The sequence below is a fragment of the Ornithorhynchus anatinus genome, chromosome X1 (assembly GCF_004115215.2).
Source record: "Ornithorhynchus anatinus isolate Pmale09 chromosome X1, mOrnAna1.pri.v4, whole genome shotgun sequence".
Lineage (NCBI taxonomy): Eukaryota > Metazoa > Chordata > Mammalia > Monotremata > Ornithorhynchidae > Ornithorhynchus > Ornithorhynchus anatinus.
Genome location: NC_041749.1, coordinates 5,234,929 through 5,254,167, shown reverse-complemented (window position 1 = coordinate 5,254,167; position 19,239 = coordinate 5,234,929). Strand labels below are relative to the sequence as shown.

General features: G+C 44.4%; 1 protein-coding gene across 1 annotated transcript in view; it reads right to left on the bottom strand.

Annotated features, from left to right (window-relative positions):
• The window catches only part of MYT1L (myelin transcription factor 1 like), a 569,059-nt gene that overhangs the window by 67,516 nt on the left and 482,304 nt on the right, over positions 1-19,239 (bottom strand). The window contains exon 17 of the mRNA XM_029051295.2: positions 4,597-4,659. Within this exon, the coding sequence (XP_028907128.1) occupies positions 4,597-4,659 (63 nt within the window). The remainder of the gene's footprint in view (positions 1-4,596; positions 4,660-19,239) is intronic.

The following is a 19,239-nucleotide window of genomic DNA, read 5'->3' as shown; positions in this document are numbered from 1 at the left end:
AGGGTTCCTCTGTGAATGATTTAAGTGTCTTTGATAATGCTTTTCAGCTGTGATTTGAGTTTCCCAGGAGCACATTTGGACACCAGGTTCCAGTTCAGGGGCCTGCAGCTGGCTGAGCCAATTTTTCAGAGTGGTACAATTTAGAGAAGCAGCGTGGCTGACTGGAATAAAGCCCGGGCTTGGGAGTCAGAGGTCATGGGTTCGACTCCCGGCTCTGCCACTTGTCAGCTGCGTGACTGAGGGCGAGTCACTTAACTTCTCTGTGCCTCAGTTACCTCACCTGTAAAATGGAGATTAACTGTGAGCCTCACGTGGCACAACCTGATTACCCCTATCTCCCCCAGCGCTTAGAACAGTGCTCTGCACATAGTAAGCGCTTAACAAATACCAACATTATTATCATCATTAAATATCTGCGTGGGGCAAGGTCGATGTGAATACACTGGACACAGGAGGAACGTGGAGGTACATATGGTTTAGGATACCTCCTCCAAGGGGCCTTCCCTGATTAAGCCCTCATTTCCTCTTTTCCCACTCCCTCCTGAGTTGCTTTGACTTGCTGCCTCTATTCACCCCCACCCTGCCAACCTCACCCCATTTATGTCTTAGACTCTCGAGTCGTCTCCGCCCCACAGTGACTCCATGGACACATCTCTCCTAGGACACCCCGCTCTCCATCTGCAATCTCTCTTATAGCGGAACCTTAATTAATTAATTAATTTATATTAATGTCCGTCTCCCCCTCTAGACCATAAGCTCTTTAGGGGCACGGAATGTGACTGTCATATGGATGTGTTGTCCTCTCCCAAGTGCTTAGTTCAGGGCCCTGCACGCAGTAAGTGCTCAATATTTAAAATTGATTGACCGACTGATTAGGACAGGGCAACAAGAAGGTCAGTGAGGCCAAAGAGGGTCCCAGGACCCTATGGAAGTTCTCACACTCAGCTGAATAGATTTCACACTCAGGAACTTAGCCTCACGCTCAGGAATGTAGGTGAAAGATGGTCAACGAAAGGGTACTGGGATTTAGGGGAGTGCTGGAACTTGTAGAAAAACTGAGCACGGGCCCAGAGTCAGAAGGACCAGGATCCTAATCCCAGCTCTGCCACTTAATGATAATAATAATGTTGGCAGTTGTTAAGTGCTTCCTATGTGCACAGCACTATTCTAAGCGCTGGGGTAGATACAGGGTAATCAGGTTGTCCCACGTGAGGCTCACAGTCTTAATCTCCATTTTACAGATGAGGTGACTGAGGCACAGAGAAGTGAAGTGACTCGCCCACAGTCACACAGCTGACAAGTAGCAGAGCCAGGATTCAAACCCATGACCTCTGACTCCCAAGCCCGTGCTCTTTCCACTGGGCCACATTCGTCTGTTGTGTGACCTTGGGCAAGTCACTTCACTTCTCTGTACTTCAGTTGCATCATCTGTATGTAATATGGGAATTCATCAGTCAATAAATCATCTTTATCAAGTGTTTACTATGTTCGAAGCACTACTGTGAGCCCCGTCTGGGACACAGACCATATCATATCTGATTAGCTTGCATCTAATGCAGTGCTTACTGCAGTGCTTGGCACATAGTAAGAACTTGACAAATACCATTCAATAAATAAAAAAGAATCCACTTGCATCATTCTGTTATACTCTCCTAAGCACTTAGTATAGTACTCTGCATCCAGGAAACACTCGGTAAATATTATTGATTAATCAAGTGTGCTAAAATAGTACCGGGGTTCTAGAAAGACAAATGAAATGGGTAATTGAACTGCTTTTAAATTAAGAACGGGGTCAAAAATGGAGCGTGAGACCAGTTAAGAGATGCTTCTCCTTCAGACTGTAACCTCGTCCTCTAGACTGTAAGCTAGTAGTGGGCAGAGAACACCTCTGCTGCTACTTCTGTTGTATTGTACTCTCCCAAGCGTTTAGAGTAGTGTCCTGCACATAGTAAGCGCTCAATAAATGCTATTGATTGATTTCAGGCACAAGCGGCTAAGCCAGGGGAGAAGCGAGAAACAGAAAGATCTCCTCTGCTTTAAAGGATTCTCCCAGGCTGTTGAGAAGGAAGTAAGCTTCAGAAGGGAAAATCCCCATAATGAGAAGGAGAAAGTCAAACCTTCTCAGTCCTGGAATGTCTGGAGTGATTGCTAAGCAGAGAAGAATCCCAGGCCCCCCCCCCACACACACAGGGCAGCTGGCAGGCGTGCAAGATTGATGACAACAAGAATTGATGCTCGATGGGTTTCACTTCACACGGTGGGTAAGTGATCTGAAAGAGAGAACTCTCAGACAAGTCTCAGAGCTTGCAGAGGCACTAGACTTTTGTAGGTAGGAAATTGAGCTCTTACCGTCGAGTGACTGCAAAGAAAAGAGGTAGATGAGGCTCGGTGTTGCCGAGAGCAAGGAAAAGAACCTCCAATATAGGATTACGAACACAACCGAATGATTAGAGACTCTAAGTCATGTCTCAGGAAAGAGATCTGGGACTCGTAATAAGCTGTGACTTTAAATCAATGCAACAATGAGCGGGAGCCATAAACGTCTCCAGAATTTGAGGAGGAGGAGAGTAGAAATTTAAACAAAAGGTGAGATTTGGGCACTACAGAAAGTACTGCACAGCTTCCTTTGGAATGCTACCTGTAGTCATGGCTCCCCCATCTGAGGAATTGGAGAGGAACGGGAACAAGAGGTTCTGGAACAGTTGCTTCTGAAAGATGATGTTTTCCAAAGATTAAGACTCTTAGCAGTCCCCAGAGAGAAAGGTTGAGCGAAAGAAAGGTTGAAGCCTAGAAAGTCAAGAATGGTATGGGCAGGAAGGGTCCATACTGTTGTTCAGCAAGTCCGACGACTCCAGAGGATAGAAGAAAGGTAGGAGTTGGGAGTGGAAAAAAATCCGTACGTCACCCCGGGGGAAGAACGGGAAGTCACAGGAAGGTTGGCCGGCCAAAAATACCAAGAGGCCCGAAAAGGGATGGACAGATTGGGATGAGAGTAGTGCATTTTGAGATTGGAATTTGGAATGCTGGTGGGAAATCTGAATGTTAGAAGAATCAAGACAAGTGGATAAATGAATGACAAGTACAGGATGGATTATTAGAGGGAAAATTTCGGTATGACAAATAGTCTATCCGCGACCTAATAAAGCACAACCTTCATACTATTTTTCCTAGCAGCCTTTCTTTCCACTCTTGGTAAGATCGTTTTCAGACAGACAAGACCGGCGGTAGCTTCACTGTAGCATCTCTAATGATTTAACGACTTGTGCCTACCTTGGATTGTCACTTTTGACTAAATCGATCATGCTATTTTTTTGGTAGAATGAGGGATACGTCCTCAAGCTCACTTGCCTTCACTGCCAGGGACCATGACGGGGTTGGAGGGTCGGGGAAGGGGTGGAGAGGGGCAAATGGGTTTGACATCCACCCGCAGCATTCTGGAATATCCCTGCTACTCGCCTCAGTGGACAGTGAGATCTATACTTGGTCCCTGCCACACCCAACCTTATGAAATGAGCAAGAGCAACTTTGATGCACGGTAGAAGCCTACCAGTTTACTCATGACAATTTCAATTCCATGACATTTGACTGTTTTTTAAAAAGAATTCCCCTGTGTGGTCCCTAAATTCCACCACTCTCTTTGGCCTTCTGAGATGTGTGGAAACTGCCTTTTAATTTCCTTAGAAAGATGTTCCTGTTATATCTGTTCAAACGAGGGACTAAATCCTCAAGCATTTATCTTTTATCTGGAATATTCCCAGCGCCTATTTCCTCAACCCTTTACCATCCTGTAATTAATGATAGTTTTCTTAAAGAGATTATAAAAATAATAAAACTAATATTTTGGAAACTGTAGCATCCTTATTTTATTTAACGATAAAAATTTGATTTAAATATGTGCGCGTATATATGCACATATATGCACGTTCAAACTCTCATGCGTGAGAGACAGAGAGAGGCACCTGTCATTTTTAATTTATTTTAGATGGGAATTTTTCTTCTACCGAACCTCATCTTCTCTCCCTGAGGACAATCTACTTTTTAAAGACAATTTCTACTGGGCATTAACGTGCCCTTTAACTCCTATGATCACTGGGCAACGTTAGCACATACCAATGTGGTTCCTTTGATATTCATGTGCTATAATGTGGGGAAATCTTCTTTTTGAATTTCACCGAACTTCCAGGCAGATGTCAAAGGTTGTGGCTGAGTCATTTTGAGCTAATTATAGCTTGGCTCTGCTCTGCCCAGACCTCTGTTCTGCTTGGCAGTGCTCTGCACACAGTAAGCGCTCAATAAATACGATCGAATGAAATACGATTGAATGAATAGATGGACTGGGATTGCGCAAAACCTGAAGAGGGCCTAGAGTAACTGACTGTGCCCTGGAATAATGAAGGTTTTGCTTCCAAATAAGGCTCTGATTTGGCTCATCCTGGCTTGAAGATCTGGAATTCCATCATAGAATTCAAACGGGATCCGCCTACGAAGAGCCTGGAAGCGGAGAGGATTTCTGTCTGTGGATGTTTGATGTATGTGCGGTTGATACCTAATAAACATGAATGGTTTGGAGAAGAGAATAAACATCTCTTTACATACCTTCGATGAGAAGCATAATTGCCAGTAATATGTCCAGAGCCATCACAACCCGGTGTGGGACACCTACAATTAAAAATGTAAATTGGATAATTTACTTGGAAGAAATCAAACCTCCCCAAACAATTAAGTTCTTGTCAAGCACATTGTGGATTTCTCATTTGGACTGCCTCTGGCTGATGGCTAAAGATTTAGCCGAGTGCCAGTTTGAAATAATTTCCATTAGCATGAAAGTTCCCCCTGGTCAGGGAACATGTCTATTGTCCTTTCCCAAGCGCTTAACAGTGAACAGCACTTAGTAGATGCTCAGTAATCACCATTCCCTCTCCATCCATGGAACTGCGAGGCTGCGCCCTTCATGGAAACTACTGAAAAGATCGGTGGTGCCAGAATCTTTCCCTCAAGAGGGAATCACAATTCGCCAGAGTATGAACGAGGATCTAGGGTTTCGCGGTCCCTGTGTGTACGGCATTTCCGTTTCATTAGACGTTAAGCTAAGAACGATAGCCAAAACTGTGCTATTTGTCAAGCGCTTACTATAGGCCAGACACGGCCTAGTGGATAGAGCAAGGGCCTGGGGGTCAGGAGGTCGTGGGTTCTAATCCTGGCTCTGCCACTCTCTGCTGTGTGATCTTGGGCAAGTCACTTCCTGGGCCTCAGTTACCTCATCTGTAAAATGTTGATTGAGACTATGAACCCCACGTGGGATAGGGACTGTGTCCAACCCGATTTGCTTGTATCCACTCTAGCGCTTAGTACATGGGCTGGAACGTAGTAAGCGCATAACAAATACCATAATTATTACCGCATTAAGGCTGGAGTAGGAACGAGATAGTCAGATCAGACACAGCCCCTGTCCCCCATGGGGCTCACCGCTAAATGGGAGGGAGAACAGCACTGAATCCTCATTTTACAGATGAGAAAACTGAGGCCAAGAGAAGTGAAGCGACTTGCCCAAAGGACACAGATCGGGCAAGTGGAATATTGCTCTATTGTACTCTCCCAAGTGCAGTACAGTTCTCTGCACACAATAAGCACTCAAAAAACACGATGGACTGATTGAAGTGGCAGAGCAGGGATTAGAACCCAGGACCTCTGATTCCCGCATCACTAGGTCACATTGCTTCAGTGCCGCTATTGGACAAGTTTGGCTGGTGGGACACGGAAATGGGGCCTATTTTTCGTGGTTTTTACTTTTGAGATTCAAATTATTTTTTTTCCCACTCTCCAAAACTGTACTTCGCTTAAGGAACGACAGCTGCAGTTTTTCCAGGGTTTTAATCCAAATCCTAAAAGAGTGATGGGGTGTTCAGAATTTAAAATCTTATCTTTTTTTTCACAGAATCAGTCTGAGAATGACACCTCATTAACTTCTTCTGCCTTGTTCGAGGAGCAGGTCTTCTATCGAAGAGGATCCATTGCACTATTTGCACTATAGTCTCTGCACTATTTGTTCTTCCCCTTGACTCTGTTTATTGCCATTGTTCTTGTCTGCCCGTCTCCCCCGATTAGACTGTAAGCCCGTCAGTGGGCAGGGACTGTATCGGTTGCCGATTTGTACATTCCAAGGGCTTAGTCCAGTGCTCTGCACATAGTAAGCGCTCAATAAATACTATTGAATGAATCGGTATATATTCTGTTGCTAATCATCTATCTACAGAGAGGAAAATAAAGAAAAAAAACTCTGTCCTATGTCTCTCAGGATAGGATTATTATCCTAAAGCGAAAATAAGTAGTTTGAAGTGGCAAGGGAAGTCTTGAAATGGAAACCTTCTTATTTAATTGGAAAAATTTTAAATTGCTGAACTAAGCAATAGTGCCATCCCGTGGCCAAAGGGAAATCTAACCTTTCAATAGGATAATTCCAGAAAATTTAATGTGTGTTAAAGGTAAAATAAGTTTCAGGGCTATTTTATTGGGCCCATTTTTAAACTTTGACGAACCACGTAAAATCTCAACGAAGTTTTACGCGTGGATTTTTAATCGAGACAGCAATAAGATTAAAACGTAATGAGTCTGATTTTTGAAAGCTAATTTTTAAGACGGCAAATGAAGAATGAAATGAAAAAAGGAAAGGATGTTGAGATGATCTGATTAGGTGCATTGCTTATTTTTGGCAGAGATGTACGCTATCCCAGGAGTCATGGTTATCTAAGCAATCAATCTGATTCAAACTCAGTTTCTCATCTCGGGCTGAAATGATTTCTTTGTAACGGCTGGTCTGTTTATATCACGGCTTTCAGGATTAAGCATTGGTAAACTATTTACCGGAGGAAAAGGGTTGAGGAAACAGGACACAATCTGACATTAAAGATGTAAATGCTATTGAACGATCTTTTAAAGTGGGCCCAAAGATATTCTGAGCTCTGATTCCAGCTTCCTTTTTCCATTCAGAACTGACTTAGAAGTATCCCCAGTTGTCGCTGCAGATTAACTCATTTTTAATCCAATTACCTTAACAGTGGATTTCTAATGGACAGACAAATGTTAAAAATGGAGACGGTATTACAATCCACAATAGAGTCTTCTAATTTTCCAAACAGAGTAGTACTTCAAATTGATATTAGGTTCTGAGTGTTGTATTTTTCCACCATGGGAAGGGAATCTGCGTACTAACTCAGTTATACTGTACTCTCCCAAGCATTGCACACAGGAAGTCCTCAATAAAAACAAATGATAGATTGATCGATCCAGAAGTTCAGCTAGAGTGATTAAAAACACATTTGCTTCATTCCAATTCCAATCAATGGCCATTTTTCTATGCTCTCTTCTAACGGTAAATGAGAACTAAAATATCCTAACAAAACAGACACCAGAATCTACAGGATTTAGGAATCTATTTGGGATACGACCACAAATGATTCCGGTAACTTCCAAACAACTAATAGTTGCCAACAACATATCTAATCATTGGATGCTACATTTTCAACCGTCCAAGTACCGAACAATTTTTCAATCAGAGAAAGAAGGTGCCGTGTGGAAATGAGGCCAAAAACCTGGCCTCCCTCTTTCATGAGACTAGGAGCAGGGGATGACAGAGAGAGTTTCTGTGGGAGATTGCATCTGGTGGAGCTCAGTTTCTGACCAGGGAAACGGCATGGTGCAGTGGATAGAGCCCGGGCCTGAGAGTCGGAAGGTCATGAGTTCAAAGGCCGACTCTGCCGCTGGTCTGCTGTGTGACCTCTGGGTCTCAGTGACCTCGTCTGTAAAATGGGGATTGAGACCGTGAACCCCACCTGGGACGGGGACTATGTCAATCTCGATTTGCTTGTATACACCCCAGCGCTTAGTACCGTGCCTGGCACATAAAGGAAGCACTAAGAAATACCGCAATTATTATCGCAACTACAAATGAACCTGGTCTCTTCTTAGATAGAGGGTGGGGTGGGGTAAGGGGGTCGGAGGAGGGGGTCTTTTCCCGGCGAGGTCCCTCTCTAATCTCTCTGAAAAGACAGATTCATGAAGTCCACTTTAACAGCCGTGTTAATCCCCTTCAGCCAAACAGAGTCGAAGGGCAGGTAGTTGAGTCCATTCATATCCCAGCTTCTTTTTCAGTGTCTCACTTAGAAACCTCTGTTGCTTCAGGATGAAAATGGAACTTTCCCAGCATGAAATGGAAGTCTGTGTTGCTGTTGGAGCATCCATTACCTGGCTCTGGCTGTGTGTACCTGAGAAAAGTATTTTCGAATGAACTGTCTCATTTGATCCCCAGATATTTCTTCCCCCTCTTCATTTGCTTTCATGGACTGAGAGAATGCGGGTGTAGCTCTCTTGACCTGATGATGGTGCTGGTCACCTCTCTCTCTGTACCCAGATAAATGATCCTAAAATGTCGCCCGGTCACAGAGTTCACGTCTTCATTCGTTCCGTCTTATTTATTGAGCGCTTACTGTGTACAGATCACTGTATTAGGCATTTGGGGGAGTAAAGTATAACGATAAACAGACACACTACCTGCCCCCCCGCAAGCTGACGGTCTGGAGGGGGACACAGAAATATGAAGAAATGAATTACAGCTCTTGAGGGCTATTTCTGAAGGATGCCAACCTGAAGGTACTGGTGAGCCAGATCACGGAAACCTGGCCCTGGTGTTCTGCTCTCTGAGTTCATTGGACTAGTGATGAAAAGAGAGAGTCAGGGTGGGCAGTTCATTCATTCAATAGTATCTATTGAGCGCTTACTATGTGCAGAGCACTGGACTAAGCGCTTGGACTGGACAAATCGGTAACAGATAGAGACGGTCCCTGCCCTTTGCCGGGCGCACGGTCTAATCGGGGGAGACGGACAGACGAGAACAAGAGCAATAAATAGAATCTAGGGGATGAACATATTAAAAACAATAGCAAAAGAATAGAATTAAGGCGATGTGCATTTCGTCATATGCGCTCTTCATTCATTCATTCATTCAGTCGTATTTATCGAGCTCTTATTGCGTGAAAAGCACTGTACCAAGCGCTTGGGAGAGTACAATATAACAAAAAACGGACACATTCCTACCCACAGCGAGCTCACGGTCTAGAGGGGGAGACGGACACTAATACAAATAAATAGATAAAGAAATAAATTACACACGTAAGTACAGATCTATCCATATGTGCTGTGGGGCTGGGAGGGAGGATGAATGGAGGAGCAAGTAAGAGCGGCACAGAAGGGAGTGGGAAAAGAGGTGAGGAGGGCGCAGTCAGGGAAGGCTTCCTGGAGAAGATGGGCCTTCAAAACCCCCGAGTTAACCTCTGATTGGATAGAGTCCATAGCCCCGGGAATGCTGGGCATCCTGGGCTCCCACCTATCCTGCCATCACATTATATTCTGGAGACTGCCCTCAGACCTCTAATAATAGTCATAATGTTGGCATTTGTTAAGTGCTTATTATGTGCCAAACACTGTTCTAAGCGCTGAGGTAAATACAAGGTAATCAGGTTGTCCCACGTAGGGCACACAGTTTTCATCCCCATTTGACAGATGAGGTAACTGAGGCACAGAGGGAAGTGCAATGACTTGCCCAAGGTCACACAGCTGACAAGCGGCATAGCGGGGATTAGAACCCGTGACCTCTGACTCCCAAGCCTGGACTCTACCCACTGAACCATTCTGCCTAGGGGAAAGAACATGGCCCTGGGAGTCAGAGGACCTGGGTTCTAGTACTGGCTTTGCCAATTGCTCTGCTAACTGATTGCTGAGTGACCTAGGACAAGTCACCTAACTTCTCTGTGCCTCGGTTTCCTCAACTGTAAAATGCAGATTTAATACCGCTGCTCCCTCCTACTCGAGACCGTGAGCCTCCATGCAGGATCGTGTCCAACTAATTAAGAGGATACAATGATAATGATGGATTTGTTCTAAGTGCTGGGGTAGATACAAGCTAATCGGGTTGTCCCACATGGGGCTCACAGCTGTAATTCCCATTTTACAGATGAGGGAACTGAGGCACAGAGAAGTTAAGTGACTTGCCCAAAGTCACACAGCTGACAAGTGGCAGAGTGGGATTAGAACCTACGACCCCTGACTCCCAAGCCCTTGCTGTTACCACTAAGCCACCTGCCCCAGCGCTTAGAACAGTGTTTGACACATAATAAGCGCTTAACAAGTACTCTAAAACAAACAACTCAGACTCCGTGCTACAAGTCAGGGCTACAAAAACTACTTCATTTTGTTTTGGCAGGTTCCATTCTGGAAGATGCAAGTTATCAATCAATCAACAGTATTGATTTACCACTTACTATGGGCCGAGCAGCGTACTAACTGCTTGGGAGAGTAAAACAGAGTTAACAGAAACATTCCCTGCTCACAACGAGGTTACAGTCTAGAAGTCATAATAATGTTGGTATTCGTTAAGCACTTACTATGTGCCGAGCACTGTTCTAAGCGCTGGGCTACATACAGGGTAATCAGGTTGTCCCACGTGAGGCTCACAGTCTTAAGCCCCATTTTACAGACGAGGGAACTGAGGCACGGAGAAGTGAATTGACTTGCCCACAGTCACGCAGCTGACAAGTGGCAGAGCCGGGATTCGAACCCATGACCTCTGACTCCCAAGCCCGGGCTCTTTCCACTTAGCCACGCTGAAGTCATCACACGCAACCAGCGGAAAACTGAATAATAGAGCCAGCCCTAGGGGACGGATTCCGTCTCTAGGTAGGAGTAGTGGGTCTGGTGGGGGAAACTCCGACCTCTGAAAATCTGGGGCAAGATTTGCTTCTGAATGATAATGATGAATTATGGTATTTGTTAGGCACTTAGTAGGTGCCCAACATTCTTGGAAATGCTGGGGACATACAAGTTAATCACGTTGGACGCAGTCCCTGCCCCAAAGGGGCTCACAGTTCTAGAAGGAGGGAGAACAAGAATGAAGAGCTTTCCGGGAAGCCGCGTCCCACATAGAGATGCTCGTGGACGGACAATGAGGAGGCGCCTGCTGAAAAAAATTCCCTTCAGTTAGAGAAGCAGCACGCCTTAGAGGATAGACCCATGAGTTTGGGAGTCAGAAGGGCCTGGGTTCTAATCCCGGCTCCACCACCTGTCTGCCGTGTGACCTTGGGCAAGTCACTTCAATTCTCTGGGCCTCAGTTACCTCATCTGGACAGTGGGGATTAAGACCCTCGGCCCCATGTGGAACCGGGACTGTCTCCAACTTGATTTACTTGTATCTACCCCGGTGCTTAGGGCAGGGCTTGGCACATAGTAAGCACTTAAACAAATAGCATTCTTCTTATTGTGTGTCAAGCACTGTGCTAAGCACTGGGAAACATACAAGATAATCAGATTGAATAGAATTTTTGGTCCTTGGCAGAAGTGAAGGTAGCAAGGGGGAGTGTAATTGGATTGAAGTGACAAGCAGTTTGGGAAGCACCAGTGGGAAGAGCATAGGTCTGGGAGTCAGGCGCCCTGGGTTCTAATCCTGACTGTGCCACTCACCTGCTGTGTGACCTCGGCCAAGTCATTTAACTTCTCTGTGTATCAGTTCCCTTATCTGCAAAAAGGGGATTGGATACCTGTTCTCTCTCCTACTTGGACTGGTGAGCCCCTTGTGGGATCTGATTATTCCGTATCTACCCCAGAGCTTATACTGTGCTTGGCAGAGAAGGAAGTGCTTAAAATATCATTTTCACTGTTATCATTATCATTGAGTAACTTTACCTACAGTCACTGTTGCTCCAAGGAGCTCCCAAATTGTAGCCAACCTAGCATATAGGCCAATGAGCGCGGATAGTCAAAGATTTGGAAAACCGTAGCAGGCAAGGAAACCACTATATAAAATGGACGTGGTCTCCATCTGAGTGCTCTGACTGGCTCTTAGATGGTTCCCAAATGGTAATAATCATGATAAGAGTGGTGTTTGTTAAGCACTTCCTACGTGCCGGGCACTGTACTAAGCGCTGGGGTAGGTACAAGCTAATAGAGTTGGACACAGTCCCTGTCCCACATGGGACTCACAGTCATAATCTCCATTTTACAGATGAGGTCACTGAGGCACTGAGAAGTGAAGTGACTTGCCCAAGATCACACTGCAGACCTGTGGCAAAAGCAGGGATGGAACTCATGGCCTTCGAAATCCCAGATCTGTGGTCTGTCCACTACACCATGCTGCTGCCTAATGGCAACGGTTTGAAGGGCTGGACCGTGGGAGGGCCGGAAGCCGGAGCCGAGATGAGGAGCAGTGAGTTTGGCTTGGAGATCCTCCATCAGCCACATCTCTAACTTCTCTGCTCTCTCCTGCTGCATCCCAGCTCTTGCTCTTTGCTCTTTAACTTTCCCTCCGATTCATTCATCCAATCGTATTTACTGAGCACTTACCATGTGCAAAGCACTGTACTAAGCGCTTGCAACGTACAGTTCGGGGAATGTACAACTGGGGGAGCCTCCCTTTACCTCAATCCACAATCCTCTCCTTTGCCTCTTTTTCCTCCTACAAAGCCACTCCTTCAGGAGATATTCCCCGGTCGATCCTATCTTCCCGGGAGTGTTATCCCATTAGTCAACTCAATCAATGGCATTTATTAAACACTTACCGTGCACAGAGCCACTGTACTAAGCATTTGGGCGAGTTCGATACAAGAGACTTGGAAGACAAAGTCCCTGTCCACGAGGAGCACATTCTGTCAGTCAATCAGCCACTTGTATTTACTGAGCTCTTACGGGGTGCAGAGCACTGTACTAAGCACTTGGGAGAGCACAATAAAACAGTGAACAGACACATTCTCTGCCCTTCATGTATTTCTATTAATTGGTACAGTGCTAAGTGGTACTACAGAGCACACAGAAAAACATTCAATAAATACCATTGATTGATTGATTCATCGATCTTTTTCTTCATTATCTACTATTAGTATCGATTTTATCACTCCTACTTATGCTACATTCTTCAGTGTATGTCTTCAGTTTAGGTGGTAAATTCCTGGAGTACAGGAACTAGTTTAAGGTATTCTCCCAACTCCGGCAAAGAATGCACCCTCAGTAAGTACGGTGGATCTGAATACTCATACTGTCATCAGGCAATCGTATTTAATAATAATAATGTTGGTATTTGTTAAGCGCCTACTACGTGCCGAGCACTGTTCTAAGCACTGGGGGAGATGCAGGGTCATCAGGTTGTCCCACGGGAGGCTCACGGTTAATCCCCATTTTACAGATGAGGTCACTGAGGCACAGAGAAGTGACGTGACTTGCCCACAGTCACACAGCTGAGAAGTGGCAGAGCTGGAATTCGAACTCATGACCTCTGACTCCCAAGCCCAGGCTCTTTCCACTAAGCCTGAGCGCCTACTGTGTGCAGAGTTCAAGAATAAACAGAAATATTCCCTGCCCACAACCAGCATACAGTCTAAAGGGGGAGACGGACATTATTATAAATAATTACATGATTGTCCATCAGTACTGTGGGTCCGGGAGTGGGGAATGAATAAAGGGAGCAGGTCAGAGCGATGCAGAAGGGAGCGTGAGAAGCGTAAAGGGGGATTTAATCGGGGAAGGCTTCTTGGAGGAGATGTACCTTCAGTAAGGCTTTGAAGGAGGGGAAGGTGCTAGAGAGGCTTCTTGCCAGGGCCTGATAACCTGCAGTGGATCAAGGACAGAGAAGGGAAGAAATTATCTCTCTACATGGATCAGGGAAAGAAGAAGGGAGGAATGAGGTGGGAGTCAGAGAGTCACGGAACAGAGCCTGGGGTAGAAACAGGAGAGTCACAGACAGCTTTCTGTGATTAGTTTAGAATATCAGCCTGCACTATCGTGGCTCGATTGCACTTCTTGTTGTACTTTAATATAGGCCTCGTTCTGGAAAATGGAATTCTGGATTGCAAATTCTGAAGTAAGACAGGTGTCGGCTTCGACACCTGTTTCCAGCAGGTTCAGGTTAACGTTTTTAACTTGTTTTTGAACACTCTATATTTGAGTGGTAGGCATAAAACTAATGGGAGCTTTTAAAAACAAGTGACTCCAAAAACACCGAACGAGGAAAAAATGTCTTCCTGAGGATTGGCTTAGTAGTTCTTCTGGCCAGATTTACACTAGTAAGCTAAGGCAGTTATCCAGACCTATATCAATCAACATATTCATTGAATGCTGTCTTTAGAACACTTACTTTACACCTTGAACTTTCTAGGGAATCAGTAGAATTATCCTTTTACCTTGAATTGTTTGGATAATTGCTGCAAGTATAGATCTGGACACTGTGTATAATTCCCGAAGAAAAGCCAAAACCTATAATTTCCATTACCAAGGAGAAAAAAACGCAGGTTGTATTTCTGTGAACATGTGCCTTTTCAAATAGTATTCTGGCTACAAAGTCCACACCAGTAAGGGTTAGGATTCAGCTTTCTCTCTAAATTAGCTTCTAATTCCTCGTGGGCAGGGATCTAATCTACCTATTCTGTTGCGTTGCACTATCCCGAGAGATTAGTGTGGTGCTCTGCACACAGGAAGCGTTCAATAAATACCATCGATTGACTGATTGGCTTGGTCTTCTTCAGCCAGTCATCTACCTTTCTATTCCTCTTTCTTTCCTCAGGTGTCAGCACAGGGTAGGAGCTTTCAGTAAGAAGTATAGAGGGGGATATTGCCACAGTGCACCGAGTAGATGTTTTTCCCAACGTGACTAAGTTAATTCCATGGAGTAAACTTCAAGTCTAAAATACAATTGAAGAAGAAGAGAATTGGGCGGTATTATAATCTGTGGCATGCATATGTTCTTCAAATTCCCGCACATGCACATATATCCATATTTGGCTCGATATTAGTTCCAATAACTAAAATCCACTGTAAAATGTCTTTTCAGTATCCAGCGCTTAGAACAGTGCTCGGCACATAGTAAGCGCTTAACAAATACCAACATTATTATGACCTAATGGATCGAGCTCCGGCCTGGGAGTCAGAAGGACCTGAGTTCTAATCCTGGTTCTTCCACTGGTCTGCTGTGTGACCTTGGGCAAGTCACTTCACGTCTCTGCCTCAGTTACTTCATCTGTAAAATGAGGATTAAGACTGCAAGCCTTTAGCGAGAAAGGGACTCTGTTTAACCAGACTACCCTGTATCTGGTCTTGTGTCCCTCTTTTTCCCCTTTTCCCTCTGCTCCTCCACCTCTCCCTTCCCATCCCCACAGCACTGTACTCGTCCGCTCAACTGTATACATTTTCGTTACCCTATTTATTTTGTTAATGAATTGTACATCGCCTCGATTCTATTTAGTCGCCATCGGTTTTTACGAGATGTTCTTCCCCTCGACTCTATTTATCGCCATCGTTCTCGTCCGTCCGTCTCCCCCGATCAGACCGTAAGCCCGTCAAACGGCAGGGACCGTCTCTATCTGTTGCCGACTTGTTCATCCCAAGCGCTTAGTACAGTGCTCTGTACATAGTAAGCGCTCAATAAATACTATTGAATGAATGAATGAATTTATCAAGTCGTTTCTGATCCATAATGACACGACGGACACATCTCTCCCAGGACGCCCCGTTTTCCATCTGCAATCGTTCTGGTAAAGGATCCAGAGAATGGTAAAAATCCAGAAGTGGTTTACCATTGTTTCCTTCCACACAGTAAACTCGAATCTCCGCCCTCGACTCTCTCCCATGCCGCTGTTGCCCAGCACGGATGAGTAATAACTTGTAGCCGATGGCCTTCCACTCACTAGTCAGTGCCCAGGCTAGGAATGGAATGGACAGGCCTCTGTTTGACTCTCCCTCCTGAAGCCAAGACTGGTATAAGACTGGAAGCTCTGCAGCTGCAACTGTATCTACCTCAGCGCTTATTACAGTGCCCGGCACATGGTAAGTGCTCAAGAAATACCGTAATAAAATAAAAAATATATCTGACTACAGATTTAGAAGGCCCCGATAATGCAGCAGGGGACCTTTACTCATCTGGTCTGAAAAAACCCACCGTCTCTGATGTCAATGCAATCTTAATCTTCTGTCAGAAAATAAGAGAAGAGCACTCGGTTTATCCAGTTCCGGTTAGAAAGGAAAAATGACTCAGATATTGAAAGTTTCAAAGGACGATCACAATTATTACAGTAAGCTTACTGTGTGTAAGGAACATGTCTACCAACTCTGTTCCCTCCTAAGCGCTTAGTACAGTGTACTGTAAGCAGTAAGCTCTCAGGACCTTCAACTGATTAATTGAATAAATTGATGTTTCCTGGCTAAAATAATTCAGAGTGCCTATTAGGCCCTTTCATAACAGGAGAGATGAATATTTCTTCTTTTTCAACCCCCAACACTATAAGGAGTGATTTCCATTTTATGCAGTGGAAAAGTGTTTGGATTTGTTCTCTGGTAGAACTTTTTGATCATGTATAGTAAACATATTTTCATTGCTTTTTTTGGGAAATAAAATGGTTAAAAGTATGCCCGTGCAGTGAAATATATAATAATTTATGAACTATTAAAATGTGAATATGAAAATATTGAAATTTAACACTGAAAATACAAAAAATGAAGGTATGTTTTCATTTTAAGGGAAAGAAATAAAAAAAGTAAGACACCGAAAGATGAGAAATTTTAGGAAAAAGACACATCTAGCCTCTGTCATTTTAATTTTGACTAGTCACTTCAGAACTTAGAAGACCTTAGGTCTTCTTCAGTAATCAGGAGGTGTTCTAATTTATCAATCAATCAATCATATTTATTGAACAAACACTGTATGCAGAGCAGTGTACTGATTGGGAGAGTACAGTAGAACAGAGTTGAGGGACACATTCCCTGCCCACAAGGAGCTTATAGTCTAGAGAGGGAGACAGACATTAATATGAATAAATAAATTACAGATCTGTACATAAATGCCGTGGGGCTGAGGATGGGGTGAATATGGGGTGCAAATCCAAATGCACTTTAAGAGATTAGTATCAAAAACTCAGAAAATGTTCAAATCTATGTTTCATTTACCACATATTTGTCCATAATGGTTTCTCTGATTTACCTTTTTCATGAGAGTTTGAAATTAGGATTACAGAGTCATGTTGCTTTCTCCCTAACACTATAACCACTTTCCCGTTAAATCCTTTTCCATAATTCCCTTCTCACTGTGGGCTTTCAGTCCTGATCTTGTGTACTTCTACGTTTTGTCCTCTCTTCTACCCAGCCACCCCATTTTCACTCTAAATCATGGTTTTGTAGCCATTAGGAATCTTTTTGGGAGAAGCAACTTCTACGCACCAAATAAAGGAGTTTCTTTGCATCAATAGTATTAAAATTAAACAGCTGCATTCTGATAACGATTAATTCAGCTCAAATAAATGATCTATTTTTGTCAAGGTTTCAAAAGCTGTCCTCCCTTTTAACCACTTTCTTCTAGAAGAAAGGAATCATCCCTTTTCATATATTGCCCACTTGGTAGAAATTTGATAGCAAGCTCATTTATAAGAGACAAATAAACAAACTATTATTTATACATTCCCAACAGGTGTACTGACTGGAATATAATTACTATTAGAAGAAGACTCACCCGGCCTGTCAGAGCTTAACTTATGATTACATCCAAAACAAATAACAAAGACAGTTTTTTAAACCTTGATATTTCTTCTTTGGCTAAGAGCTCTCCCTTGTGGTTTTATTCAGACCCTGATTTCAAATTCACACGAACCATTGATTTAACCGGCTCAGTGGTTGATGATGCCTTAGTCCAGAAAGATTACACTTAACCCTGCTTCACATCAACGATGGAAAAGTCGTTTGGCTGTTCAGCCCTAGCTAGAGTTTAGCAGCAAGCAAGTGCTTAATAAGTACCAGAATAGTGCTAATGCTATCTGCTCCACGTACTTTCGGCACCCAGATTTTGGGAAGGGTGTTTTCTGCTAGATTTGGCTCTAGTTGCGCCCTTTGTGTGTAAATAATACGTACCTCGGGCTGATTACAGAATATATGAACTAGTGGAAGCTGACCTCATTCCACGTGGCCATTTTTAACGCGAGTTAGTTTTGGTTTTTGATTTTTTTGGAGTTTACTGCCTTGCGTGTAGCGTAGACTACCTTAACCAGACAGACATACATCTATAAAACATTGGTAGACATCCCACTCAGGGCCCACTCGGTTGGTAGACGTCCCACTGGGAATTTTGTCAAGGATTAATTTACAAGGGTGGTTTACGCTATCACCCCCCCCCACTCCCAGCCCTCTTGCCAAGTTAAAGAAGGAGTTGAGAGCAGGAGATTTGGAACTACGCTCAGAAGGGAAGGGGATAATCGCCATGCTCCCCCCACTGAGGGAACATAGAGGCCGAGGCCGTTTGTTTCCCACTGAACGACGTCGCAGACGCAGCCAGCAAATCCGCTTTCGTCCGGCGTGGCTGAACATACCTAGCACGTGCTGACGTCCTATTCACCTAATGGGCGGTTCAGAGGAAACCACTACCAGACCCAAACTCAACATTCCAGCAGCGGAGAAGACAGTTAAACAGCAGGCTGGTAGCAGCTGAAGTCAGCATTGGTATTGGACTCAGAAGACCCATGCGAAACAAAAAAATACAAACGATGACTAATCTAGTGGCGGAGAACCCATGCAAAACAAAAAAGTACAAATGATGACTAATCCAGTGGACTCAAGTCAACAGAAACAGAGGTTTGGGCCTGGCCTAATCTCTCTGCCTTAACGATTGACCGGAGGAAAGGCGCTGATTTCTCTCCACTGAATGATTTTGAGAAGCAGCATGGTGGAGTGGGTCATGGGTTCTAATCCCAGCTCCACCACGTGCCTGCTGTGTTACTTTGGGCTAGTCACTTCACTTCTCTGGGCCTCAGTTCCCTCATCTGTAAAATGGAGATTGAGTCTGTGAGCGCCAACGTGGGACGGAGACCGCATCCAACTCGATTTGCCTCTATCCATCCCAGCGCTTAATACGATGCCTTGCCCATAATGAGCGCTTAACAAATACTATAATTATTATTATTTTCCTAAGGGCAGGAGGGAATGCGGTTTTCCTCACCCGGGTCCGATTATCCATTTTTCGAAGATCGGCGGTCCGAAATAGGAATACCCACCTTAAACCGAGGAATTGAACAACAAGACATTGCCTACTCTTTCCGAGCAATGGAATGAGATGTTTTGCAGAGCCCGCTTTTTTTCTCGCTATTCTCACGAGTGAGACTGGACTGAGAAGTCCGAGACAGCTGTGCCTGTCCAGTTGGCAAAGAGGAAGGGCGGGGGCAACGCCCACCC